Here is a 12,274-nt window from a genome sequence, read left to right on the forward strand (position 1 = left end):
GCCAGGACCCTTATTGGATACAGGGTGGGACTCCTGCTCCAAAGGTGTGTAGTCTTACCAATAGACTAGCTCCAGACTAGCTACTAGCTCCTACACTAGATCCAGCTGCGATAATAACAATAATAATAATCATATCAATTTACAATTCTCCCATACATCATAAGCAAAAAATGTTCAGTGTTCCATGTAATTACATTCCATTAGATGTAAAAAAAAACAAAACAAAACAAACAAACAAACAAACAAACAAACAAAAAAATACAGTTATGATGAAGGATTCAACACTTCTTCCAACATTATTCAGTATCTTCTCTAAGCCTGATGTTAAAAAAATGTCTTTGATCCTTCCTGGATCATTTTGGGTCTAATTTCATCCCAAAGGTGCTGGAGAACATTATTTATTTTAACCCGCAATTTTTAATAATTGTTTCATTATCTTTTTTATTCCTTCTTACTTGCAGAAAGGACAGCAGATACAACGTTTTATTTAAATGTTGTATCTGCCGTGGAATTTTTGGAATGAAGCAAATTTCTGGTTTTTCACTTGGACTCTGGTGTTTATGTTTCTTCAGTCAGTCAGTACTCCTGTGTTTTTCCCTTAGTAATGTAGGCTTCTCTTATCCAACTTCACCATGTAAGAAGCTCTGGGACATTTCAAACTTGCTGATGTTCATCAGGATGTTAGTTAAAATCTCGGTTCTGTCGTTTACATTTTCTGTAGACCAGAAAACCAACAACAACAGCAGCAGCAAGAAGCACAGCAGAAACACTCAGACCGACGATCAGTCCAACAGGTCCTCCTGCAGGTGAGAAACAGGTGTGAGGTGTCAGCTGTCAGGTAGGTGATGAGTGAAGAACAGAATCCATTTGCTCTTCAAACTGCTGTCAGACATTATCTACTGCACTCTGATCACATCACTCAGACCAGCTGCTTTCTACAAAGTCTCATCAACAACATCTTTACAAACAAACATCAACAACCAGGAAGCAGCTTCACCTCTGATCACACACACACTCAACTCTACTCACTCACCTGGAGGAACAACTCTGAGGTCGATGATGCTGATGGGATCAGTCCTCGAATTTGCTCTCTTCTTCATGTTTGTTCCTCTCGTGAAGACCTGACACACATATGTCCCATTATCAGTAATCGTCACATCCTTCAGAATCAAAGACACGTCTCCATCCTTCATCTGTCTGTCCTTCAGATCCACCCGGTTCTTAAAAGATGGATCCTGGTTGGTTGGATCAAACAGGTCATCCCGGTACAAAAGCACATATTCATCTTGCAGGTCAGCTCTGCTCCACTCTACAACTGAGATGCTGCTGCTGTTGTTTGGAGCTCGACATGGAAGAGTGACGCTCTTCTGTCCAGGCTTAGCTGTGATGATTTTCTGGTCTGAAAGAGGAAACGACACAGAACAGGGAGGTTAAAGGTCAAAGTACAACTGCTCACGTCGACGGCAGCCAATTGGAATAAGAACAAAACACACTGAATGCTTGTAGCAAATAAATAAGATGGATGAAAGAATCAGTGTTATATAAACATTTATACACGTGCTGATAATAAGTGAACATAATGTGTGAGAGAAAGCAGCCTCTCATTATAAGACACTGTGAGTCTCTGCATGCTGCCTTTATAGAGCTACAGCTGTTTGTATACACTGAACTAAAAGCTTTGTAGCTGCATACAGGGCTGGATCTAGAGAAATGTTCTTAGGGTTGCATGGAAAATCACATGGGCTGGCAAAATCAAAGGCATTTCTTTACACATATGCAGGTGTAACATTGTGTAATATGCCTTAAAATGCCAATGCAAACTCAGGTGGATCAACAGAGGTGTCATGTGGCACCCAGGTTCAAAGTGTCGATACTAGCTTATTTTAATAAACAACATTGTCATTTACAAAATTACGGTGGCACAAGGTGTGGAAAGAGAATTATTTTTGTGTGGCACATGCCACTCCATGCCACCTCTGTAGATACGTCCCTGACTCCTGAAACTACAACACATCACACTGACACACACATGCTCTGTGCTGGAAACGGCACCGCTGTGCAAGCGGTCAAATTCACGTTACTTCACCTAAACTTGTGACATTTTCACACAAACAAACAAACTGATTCGATATGAATCTAATTGTTTAGGGAGTAACATGTAAACACCATTTGGTTTATAAACCTCACCTGCAGGGACAAACACAAAGACACCGACAAACAGCAAAGTCGAGCAGAGCGACGCAGTTACAGCAGACATTTCCGGGTTCTCCGTTTCTGCTGATCTGACACTTTAGTTTGTTCTAAAAGTCTGAGTTTCTTGGTATTTTAAGTGAATAACAGAACCCGATTTAAAACTTGACTACACAGTGTTAACTTTGAGGATTAAATAAAGCTTAGAGACTTGAATTTCAGCCACTCGTTCAAACTCCACACTTTCGATGTGTCCTAGTCGCATCAGAGTGACGTTTGGTAGGTGGGCCTGTATGACATAAATAAGTGCGTCATAACTAAGGCAGCGAAATGTAATGACTTATTTGAGAAATATCAGCAATGTGTAAACCGGACTACTTCTCTTTCTCAGAGATATTTACTGTTTTCCTGCTAACATCTTTAGAAACAAACATCAAAGAAGCAGCTTCACCTCTGATCACACACACACAAAACTCTACTCACTCACCTGGAGGATCAACAACACTCAGTGTGACGATCACCAGGTTAGCTTTCATGTTTGTTCCTCTCGTGAAGACAAGACACTCGTACGTTCCAGCATCATTAACCGTCACATCCTTCAGAATCAAAGACACGTCTCCATCCTTCATCTGTCTGTCCTGCAGATCCACCCGGTTTTTAAAAGATGGATGCTGGTTGTCTGGGTCAAATAACTCATCCCGGTACAAAAGCACATATTGTGTCTCCAGGTCAGCTCTGTTCCACTCTACACCGGTGATGCTGCTGCTGTTGTTTGGAGCTCGACATGGTAGCATGACATTCTGTCCAGGCTCAGCTGTGATGATTTTCTGGTCTGAAAGTGAAAACAACACAGAGCAGAGAGGTTAAAGGTCAAAGTACAACTGTTCACTTCGACAGCAGCCAATGAGAGGACCACAAACACACTCACTGCTGTAGTATCATTTTCAATAAATAAGAGCAGGACCTGTGTTATATAAACATTTATACAGTGAAACGTGCTAATAATAAGTGAACATAATGTGTGAGAGAAAGCAGCCTCTCATTATAAAACACTGTGAGTCTCTGCATGCTGCCTTTAAGGAGCTACAGCTGTTTGTATACACTGAACTAAAGCTTTGTAGCTGTATACAGGGCTGGATGTAATGAAATGTTCTTAGGGTGGTGTGGAAATCAAACGTAAAATCAAAACCATTTCTTTACACATATGCAGGTGTAACATTGTGTAATGTGCCTTACAATGTAAACAATGATTCTGACTTTTCTTTTTACAACCATTTAAAACTCAGGGGCAGATCTACAGAGGTGGCATAGAGAGGCATGTGCCAGCCTAATATAATCTGTTGCCACACCTTAATAAACAACAATGTCCTATATAAAACTACTGTGGCACTAGAGGTGGCAAGAGATCATTTTAGGGTGGAGCATGCCACTCCATGCCACCTCTGTAGATCGGCCTCTGGCTGTATACTGACTCCTGAAACTACAACACATCACACTGACACACACGTTACACTTCTTTGTCTCTGTGCTGGAAACAGTATCGCTGACCAAGCGGGTAAATCCACAGACACCACCAGGCCTCGTGATGCCGTCACACAAATAGACGCTCAGAAACTAAATGTTTGGGAAGTAACTTGTAAACCAGGCTGATGTTTGTTCCTCTTTATCTCAGAGGGAAACACCGTTTGTTTTATAAACCTCACCTGCAGAGACAAACACGAAGACACCGAGAATCAGCAAAGTCGAGCAGAGCGACGCAGTTACAGGAAACATTTCCGTGTTTTTGTTTCTGCTGATCTGACTCTTAGTTTGTTCTAAATATGTGAGTCTGTTGGTATTTTCAGTTAATAACAGAACCTCAGTTTTAAAAAAAAAGTTTAAAAATGACTACATGAGGTTAAATTTGAGTTTTAATAAAGCTGAAACATTTTATTTTCACTCATAATTATATTCATACCCCACACTTGCATCATTTTGTAGGACGACCATAAGTAAGTTCTTCATAACTAAAGCGGTGAAATCTAAAGCAGGTCTGAGTGTTTAACAGGTTCAGTTCTTGAATGATCTCCACAGAACAACACAAACATCACCTCTCTCATCATCAACCATCAGCTACATACTAAAGACCATCATCAGCCAAAGGACTTCAAAATGACGTCACTGTATAAAAATGTATATTGTACTATGGAGGAGGCAGCATTTAGCTGGAGCCTCCATAAAACCACAGAGAACTTTGTCCACCCTTGTACAAAATAGTCAAACACTTACTTTTTTTCTGGATGAAATCTGTAATCCTCAAAGTCTTTTCTGATCATCATGATGGAATTAAATAAATAATAAATAAATAAATAAAATATTTAAAAAATGTAAAGAGCAAAAAGAAAAAGTACAATAAAATAAAATAAATAAAACTGGACCTCTGTACATCAACTTCTGTACTAAACATCCAGAGAACAAACTGAGCTGTGTTTCCTTGTCAGCTGTTTTTATACAGACACACCTCAGATCTGTGACATCAGCGCCCACAGCTTCACCTTAGCAACCACATTCCTCCACCTATCAGCTGTGAGTTCACATGTTTGACAAACAAATACAAAGTCACAGCTGACTCTGAGCCCTCACAGTCAGCTGATCTTTCTGTCAAATAACTTAATGAAACCCTGAAATACAATAAATATTTCAGGTCCTTGAAGTACACACGGGTGGGGGCTGGAAACCCACTCCACCTGTCACAGTCTGAAGACAGAACGTGATTTCTGTCAGTGTGTGAGGATCAGTATGATGTATAATGATGTGAGTAAACTTCAGCAGGTTCATGTCTGTGATGTAGAAACAGGAACAAGCAGAGGTGCTCTGGATGTTTGATCTGTGCTCTGATAATTCAGCGTATCACCATGTGGGACAGGAGACTGTCCAGCACAAGTTACAGCCTGTCAGAGTGTCGCTCACAGTTACTGACAAACAACAGATGCATCTGTTACTGTTTCTGTCTGCTTTTATTCTAAGCCCACCTTTTATTTCCTGTCCTGTTCTTGTTTTGTGCTCATGTCTGACTGTGAAATGATTTCACTTCAGTGCAGCTAAAGCTCCTGTTAGAGCGAACATAGCTGTGGTTAGCTCCACCTGCCCGTCTGTTGGAATACAATAGAATCAAATACAATAAAAACATCTTGTTACTGATTATCAGGATCATTAGTTCAAACTAACAAAGTCTATGTATTATTATTATAATTGTTTTAATATAACAGTGAGATCCAGCATAAACTGTTCATATAAAAGAAAATTTGAAACTGATTGTTGCAGTAACTAAATACATTTACATTAGTGAAACAATGTAAAACCAATAAATCAAGGTCATTTATTCAATGATTAAATTATTGATCAGCTCCTCAGCACCACTGTGTTGATGGTAAATAGCTGTGTGTCAGTATCCTGGTCAGACTGGTTCAGCAGTAGCATCATGTGTCTGTGTGTGAATCATATCAGATTTCCTCTTTGGTGTTCAGCACATTCATCAGCTCTATTTGAACTTGGAGCTTCATTATTTTTCTTTCTGTTGTTTTGTACTCGTCTGGATGTAAAATCATTTTAGAGGTCAAAGCTGACACACCTGTGGTTATTTCTGCCTGCCAACAGATCTAAATATTTCAAAGAGAAATGAGTAAATATTAACTTGCTTTCTCTGTGCTGACAGTTAGATAGGAAGATTAGATAGGAAACATTTTATGGTCTTCCTCTTGTCAGTAAATTATTTTGGGTCATTTCTTTTTATTCAGTCTGTGGAAATAAAATAGGGACACATTTTAGCCCAAGACTGTGGGGAGCAGGTGCTGCAGCACCTCCTGGTGGATGTTTATATTTATGACCAGGGAGACGTATTAAAATAAATAAATAAATGAATAAATAAAGATATCTCAAAATGTAAGTTCTTTTGTAAACAGCAGAGTAATAATGTGTAATTCCACCTGTACTTTGGCCCAGAGCACAAAGACTATATGCAGGTGAAGTCTATATTTTATGTATATGTTTTATATGATATGATATGATTTTTATATGATTACTCTTTTATAATGAAGTTAAAATTTATTTTAATGGCTAGAAACGATTCTAAAAAATGGATTTTATTCCTCTGTGGACCTGGCATAAATACAACCTTCCTACTCCTAACAGTTAAATCTTGCCTGCAGACACAAACACAAAAACACAGACAAATAGAGAAACTGATCAGAGTAAAGCAAACATTCCTCTGTTATCTAGTTGTGATAATCTGCTTTCTGCTAAATGTCTGAGACTGTTTGTATTTTCAGTGAAAACAGAAACAGAGTTTGAATCTGACTAAGATTAAATTCAGATTTAAATAAGTCACCGATTAAGATAAGAGATCTGTGATTGAGCTACTTGGTTGACTTTCCCATAAATGTTGATGAAAGAAGAAGTTTGGGTAACTACATATAAGTGTGTCATAATAAAATATTAGCTGTCACAACCATAAACCCACAGCTGTTCTGGAGAGCTTTGTCCACCTTTAGTCTCCAATCTGTTATTCCACTGAAGACCATAGGTAGTTTTTTTTAGTTCTCTCCATGATGACAGCAGGGCTAACTATGTATTTAACTAGCTTTGCTATGCAAAACAGCTAAAGTTTGTCTAGATAGATGCAATATTTGTTGCTAGAAGGCAGCGCTATTTAGAAGCTCCTGATGAGGCTGTGTTCTCAGTTCTCCTTTCCTGCCGTGTTTCTCACCACAGCGTCTGGGGTAGCAACAGCTCATTTGCTACAGACTCTGAAATTGACTGAAACCGCAGGTATACAGGCATGGTAGAATGAGCGATCTGAATGGTGTTTTAAAATGAAACGTGAAAGGCACATTCTCAATCATGCAATAGCCTCTATTGGTAAAGCCTTAATTTTTCAGCAAGACAATGATCCCAAACTCACTGTCAATGCAGTAAAAGCACATGTGGATACAAAAAAATGAAAAATGAAACTCTATCAATCATGGATTGGCTTCCTCAGAGCTGTGTTAGATCATTTTGACAGAGAAAAGAACAAAAGGCAGCCAAGATCCAAAGAAATTTGGGTCATATTAAATAAAAAATTTTATGCAACCAGGACAGCGTAGATGGAAACACTCATGCAGAGGTTTCACCGAATTCAGAAATCAGTGGACGACATCACGGTAGCTATGTCCATCTTTTGTACTGTCTGTATTTACATAGACGTTTGCACTTGTTTCAGTAAATCCCTGGAGCTGTTTCCCATATAAATAGGAAAAAAGCTCATCTTACTATAATATGACTCTCTTTTAATAGAGGGTCTAACATGGAACATTAAATATGTGCAACACTTTGTCACCGTCTGTTACATTTAAATGTGTTTTATGAATAAAGACTTGACTATCATGTACAATGACATCAGAAAAATACATACACTGTGAGGTGCATCACTATGACACAATAAAAGCATCGGAATTAAGACTATATTACTAAAAACCCTTAGTTCTGTTGACACTGACTGATTTGTGTTTTATACACTGGGGTTGAACAATGTCTGGCTGCCATATTAAAATATTATAATATTTTGTTTTATTCATCTTTATATAAACACATACTACTATATAATACAAACCAATCAAAGTCTACAACACTGCAAACCTCAAGCTCAAAAACTTATAGTCTGTGCCAAAACCAATTATATTCACTCTCCACAGCAACACAAACTTAGTGCAAATGCTGATAAGGTCATTTTTGGTCACTGGGTAAATATGTTTGAGGTACCTCAAAGTACACTAAGGAAACATGCACCTTAAAACTTTAATAATTTTGAATATGAAAAGGTGATTCTGTTTAAAGCTCTATTTCTTCTATTAAATCATATTCTTAAGTTTGATAGTTCACCTGCAACAAAGAAAAAAAAATGACATAGCAACATTTTAGATACCTAAACATCATGTACAATGTCCTGTACAACACGGTTATTTACAAAAACAACAGGCTCTTTTCTTAATTCTTCACATGCAACAAACCCCGAGAGAGTGACTGTTCAAAATATATCCACTGTCTTGAGTGAATGCATTTTTTCATTTGAAAACAAAAACAAACAAACAAACAAAAAAAAAAAAATTGATCATAAATCCAGCAGGTCTGATCACATACTCAGACAACATGAATGGAAAATGTAAATAAAACACTTACTCTGTTTAAAACCACCACAGTTGTTTCTGGTGTCGTCTGTGTCATGGACGTCATTCATTACTCTACTCCGAGTACAGAGCGCTGTATAAGAACCATTTACCGTTTACGATTTGTTCCCTCAGAACTTCACAAGTTATGAAATTTCAATGGCTAAAAAAAACTAAACAAAAAAAAAGAAGTTCTATGAAAAGCTCAAACCACTACAACTGTCACAATCTAGAGACAAAATTTTTATCAAAGCTTTAATAAACTGAACCATCTGTGAGGAACAGAAACAAGTCCAGGGTAAACCAGTGCATTCTGGGAAACTTAAAGGCTCATATGACCGTGTGGGAAATGTGGGAAATGTGGCTCAGAACAAGTTTCAGAATAAAGTAAAACTAAAAGGCCGATGGAATTTTTTATTATTATTATTGATTATTATTTAAATAATATCCTGATTATTTATCAAATCCTCAGCAGCTGTGTTGGTGGAAAAGATGTGTGTGTGTGTTGTGTGGTCTGTGTGTCTGTGTGTGTCGTGTGTTTGTCAGTGTCCTGGTCAAACTGGTTCAGCAGTGAGTGTTTGTTTATTGTACAGATGTGTGTTTTGTTTCACATGAGCTGTTGGTTTGTACAGCAGAATGAAAACACACAAAGCTTCTTTCCTTCTACGTTTTTATTCTGTGTTCATGAAACATCTGACAGTGACGTGACCTCATGTGTCAGTAGAGCAAACAGAGCTGGTTAGCTGTTAACAAGATGCTTAGCTCAGCTGCGTGAAAGCGATAAAACCACACAGTTCAAAACGTTTTGAAACAGAACGGCTGTTGTTGTGATTGTTGCCTACTGTAAGTGTTAACAAAGTTATATTATAAATTACTTTCCGATGTTTTTGGCTGAAATTTTGACTGAAATTCTGATTGGATTTTAATTAGTTGGGTTGATTTTAACTACTTCACGTCTGTTCCGCTCTGTATGTGTCATCGTTTCGCTCATGCCCAGTTTTATATAATCTTATTCAATCTTTTTAAAATACTTCCTCACTCCTGTACAGTTCCCCTCCGCTTTGATCCATGAACTGGAGGCTCCTGAGTATCACAAACAAAGATTTAAAACTTTATGTTTTGGCGAATTACAGTGATCACGTCTGTTCCGAGGATTGCCAGCTTTAATACCTTAACTGTACAGCTGTAGAGCCCTACCCAGATTATGCCTTCTCTGCTGGTTTGCTCAAATGTTAGACTCAAAACTCACTTTCCTTTCAAAGCTATTGGAAAAAATCGTTTTTTCCCAACTGATTATGTTTTTGGATAGTAATGGTGTTTTTTCAGTCTGGTTTTAAACATCTACACTCCACTAAAACAACACTTTTACGGGCTTTTAATTACATAATTCTACCAAATGATTGCGTAAGTTTTGTAATTCTTGTGCTTTTAGATCTTACTGCAGCCTGTGATGCTGTTGACCAACCACAGTATTCTTGGAACACTGATCTAAAGGTTTGAAGGACCTTAGATCAGCTGACCTGCTGCTTTCGGTTTCCCAAAACTGGTTGAAACTTAGAGGAGAACAAGCTTTTTCAATTGTGGCTCCCAAACTTTGGAATACGTTGCCTTTAAATATTAGACAGGCATCTTCACTTCTTGCTTTTAAGTCTCTTTTGAAAACAACTTTTTTCAGTAGCATTTAGACTGGTTTGAGTTGATATGCTTTTTCCCTTATATGTGCCTGTTTTAATATGAATGGTTTTATCTTTTGTTTTATATCTTGTTTTATTTTTGTACAGCACTTTGGGGAAACTTTCCACTTTTTAAATGTGCTATATAAATAAATTAGATTTGGATTGTATTTGAAAACCATTAGTCTATAAATCAACACTAAACCTTCCAGGTGATGGCCATCTGATCATTTGTAACCTCTAATTATAAATTATTGCAACTCACTGGAATCAGAAAAAGCATTATTTTACTTTTATATATTTAACTAATAGTTTCCGAATTCTTCGGTAAAAAAGCCATTAAACATCTTGAAGTACAATGTGAACAGTAATCTATGGTGTTGAGGGCAAAATATTAATTAATTCAGTGTGAAAACACTGCCACCATGTGGTAAACGTGAAACATTACATAATTATGAATAGACACATTTGTGGGATCATAAATTATGCATACGTATACGTAATGCACTGAGTATAATATGGCACGTGACTGATTCTTCACCAGATTCACCTTTTGTTAAATCTGTTGTGCAGAACAGAAGAAGAGCACTGTCAGGACCTCCTGAGTTTCACAGAATTTCAGACTTTACTTTTCACAGAAGGTTAAAAACACATCATCTGTGGTGATCTTAAGATGCCCCCAGCAAAGTCACAGGAGTGTTATACCCACTGAGATGTAAAATCATCCCTCTTACCTAAATGGACATTGATTCGTTTCTGAAAATAGCTGCAGCACAAATTGGTTGTTAATAGATTAGTACGACTGTCATGCTGCTATGAGAGAGTATTAAGAAGAAAAAAAAAAACATTGTCAATTTTGAGATTAAGCTCCAAACTCATATTTGACAAAGTTGAAATTTGGCCCTCACAGTCGTTTCCAGCCGAACAACTGCCACAGTGCTTATACCCTCTACAAAATGCTTGTGTAGATGAGTCAGTGAAACACATTGGTCTCATTGTGTCTTGTGATACAACACACATATTCTTTATTGCACAAGACTGTAAATATCCATATTTCCACTCCCAGCTATTTCATTTAGCACAAATCTGGCAAACTCTTTCATGTTTGTGTGTTTTTTCCTTTTAACCAGATGCAGATTTGTGCGCCATCTCTTCTAACTTTGTTATACTCATCACCACAATGTGTTTGTTACTGAAGACATTCTGAATTATTATATCACTAACTAGTCTTTACTGGTGTATAGGCCCTTTGTACATTACTCATTTAGCCTGAAAAAAATATTAAATATTCCAACAAAAAATACACAAAAAATGACATAAAACATATAAAAATGTGTTTTATCTATTTTTTTTTTTTTTTACTCTGGTCTGAGGTGCTGGGGGACCAGTTAGAGACCAGCAGCTGGACGTCAGTGGTTGGACTGGTGGACTCCTTCAGTGACGAGTAGACGACGTCTGGCTCTGGTTTAAAGTCTGAACACAAACACACACAGTTCAAACAACAGGAAACATGATTACAAGCTTTGTAGTTCAATCAAGACCTCCAACCTTTCTGCATCACACACATTCTAGTTCAACTGGGTCAGAGCTCTGAGTTTGAGCCAGGATGAGGTTTGATCAGCTTATCTTAGCATGATGGATGCAAACAGGGTGAGCAGCGAGCTTGTCTCTATGCAAAGTCAAAGATAAAGAGCAGCTGTATCTGGGCCTGCTTGTTCTGATGGTTGTTTGTCCAGAACTGACGTCTTCACTTCTCACTGCTGAGTAGACCACAACTACAAAATAAATATCTGCAAAATGAAAACAAAAATCATTGAAGGTACAACAACTACACCAGTGCAGCTACACAAAGTAAAACATTTTTACTGTTTCTAATGTTTCATCACGAGAGTCCATGACAGTGGACAAGGGTCACATTTGTAACCAGAGGAATTTGTCTCCCCAACACTGTTTGTGTGACTTCCCAGAGTTTATCGTCCAATATAGTGAAGAAATTACAAGAACATGTAAAACTTTCTTTCTGTTCTTCACACGGTTCAGTGACCTGAGAAATGTGATGTATCATGAGCAGCAGGAGCTACATGGCACCGATGTTCTGGTTTATAAACCGCAGCATCTTCTTACACTTTTTTCCTCATCTTAACACCTCTGCTGTGAAACACTGAGTGACCACAAAGAACTGTGAGGTGTTTCTGAGAAAGATGCAGGTGGACGACCACAAAGCTGCCA

General features: G+C 37.9%; 1 protein-coding gene across 3 annotated transcripts; it reads right to left on the bottom strand.

The window, feature by feature from the left end:
- Positions 1-6: 6 nt before the first annotated feature.
- LOC102290922 (matrix remodeling-associated protein 8) lies at positions 7-8,740 on the bottom strand. 3 transcript variants are annotated; one of them, XM_042217343.1, is made up of 4 exons: positions 8,386-8,740; positions 2,678-3,022; positions 1,034-1,399; positions 7-800 (listed from the first exon to the last, which is right to left on the bottom strand). In XM_042217343.1, exons 1-4 carry the CDS (start codon positions 8,441-8,443, stop codon positions 682-684), a joined length of 888 nt encoding a protein of 295 aa, XP_042073277.1. In that variant the 5' UTR covers positions 8,444-8,740; the 3' UTR covers positions 7-681. The 3 variants fall into 3 exon arrangements, with proteins under 3 accessions (XP_042073277.1, XP_014187072.1, XP_014187071.1); XM_014331586.2 differs by lacking the exon at positions 8,386-8,740 and adding an exon at positions 4,459-5,332; XM_014331585.2 differs by lacking the exon at positions 8,386-8,740 and adding an exon at positions 3,894-5,329.
- Positions 8,741-12,274: the final 3,534 nt, after the last annotated feature.

The sequence above is a fragment of the Haplochromis burtoni genome, unplaced genomic scaffold (assembly GCF_018398535.1).
Source record: "Haplochromis burtoni strain Fernald_Lab_line unplaced genomic scaffold, NCSU_Asbu1 Contig_1838, whole genome shotgun sequence".
Taxonomy (NCBI): Eukaryota; Metazoa; Chordata; class Actinopteri; order Cichliformes; family Cichlidae; genus Haplochromis; species Haplochromis burtoni.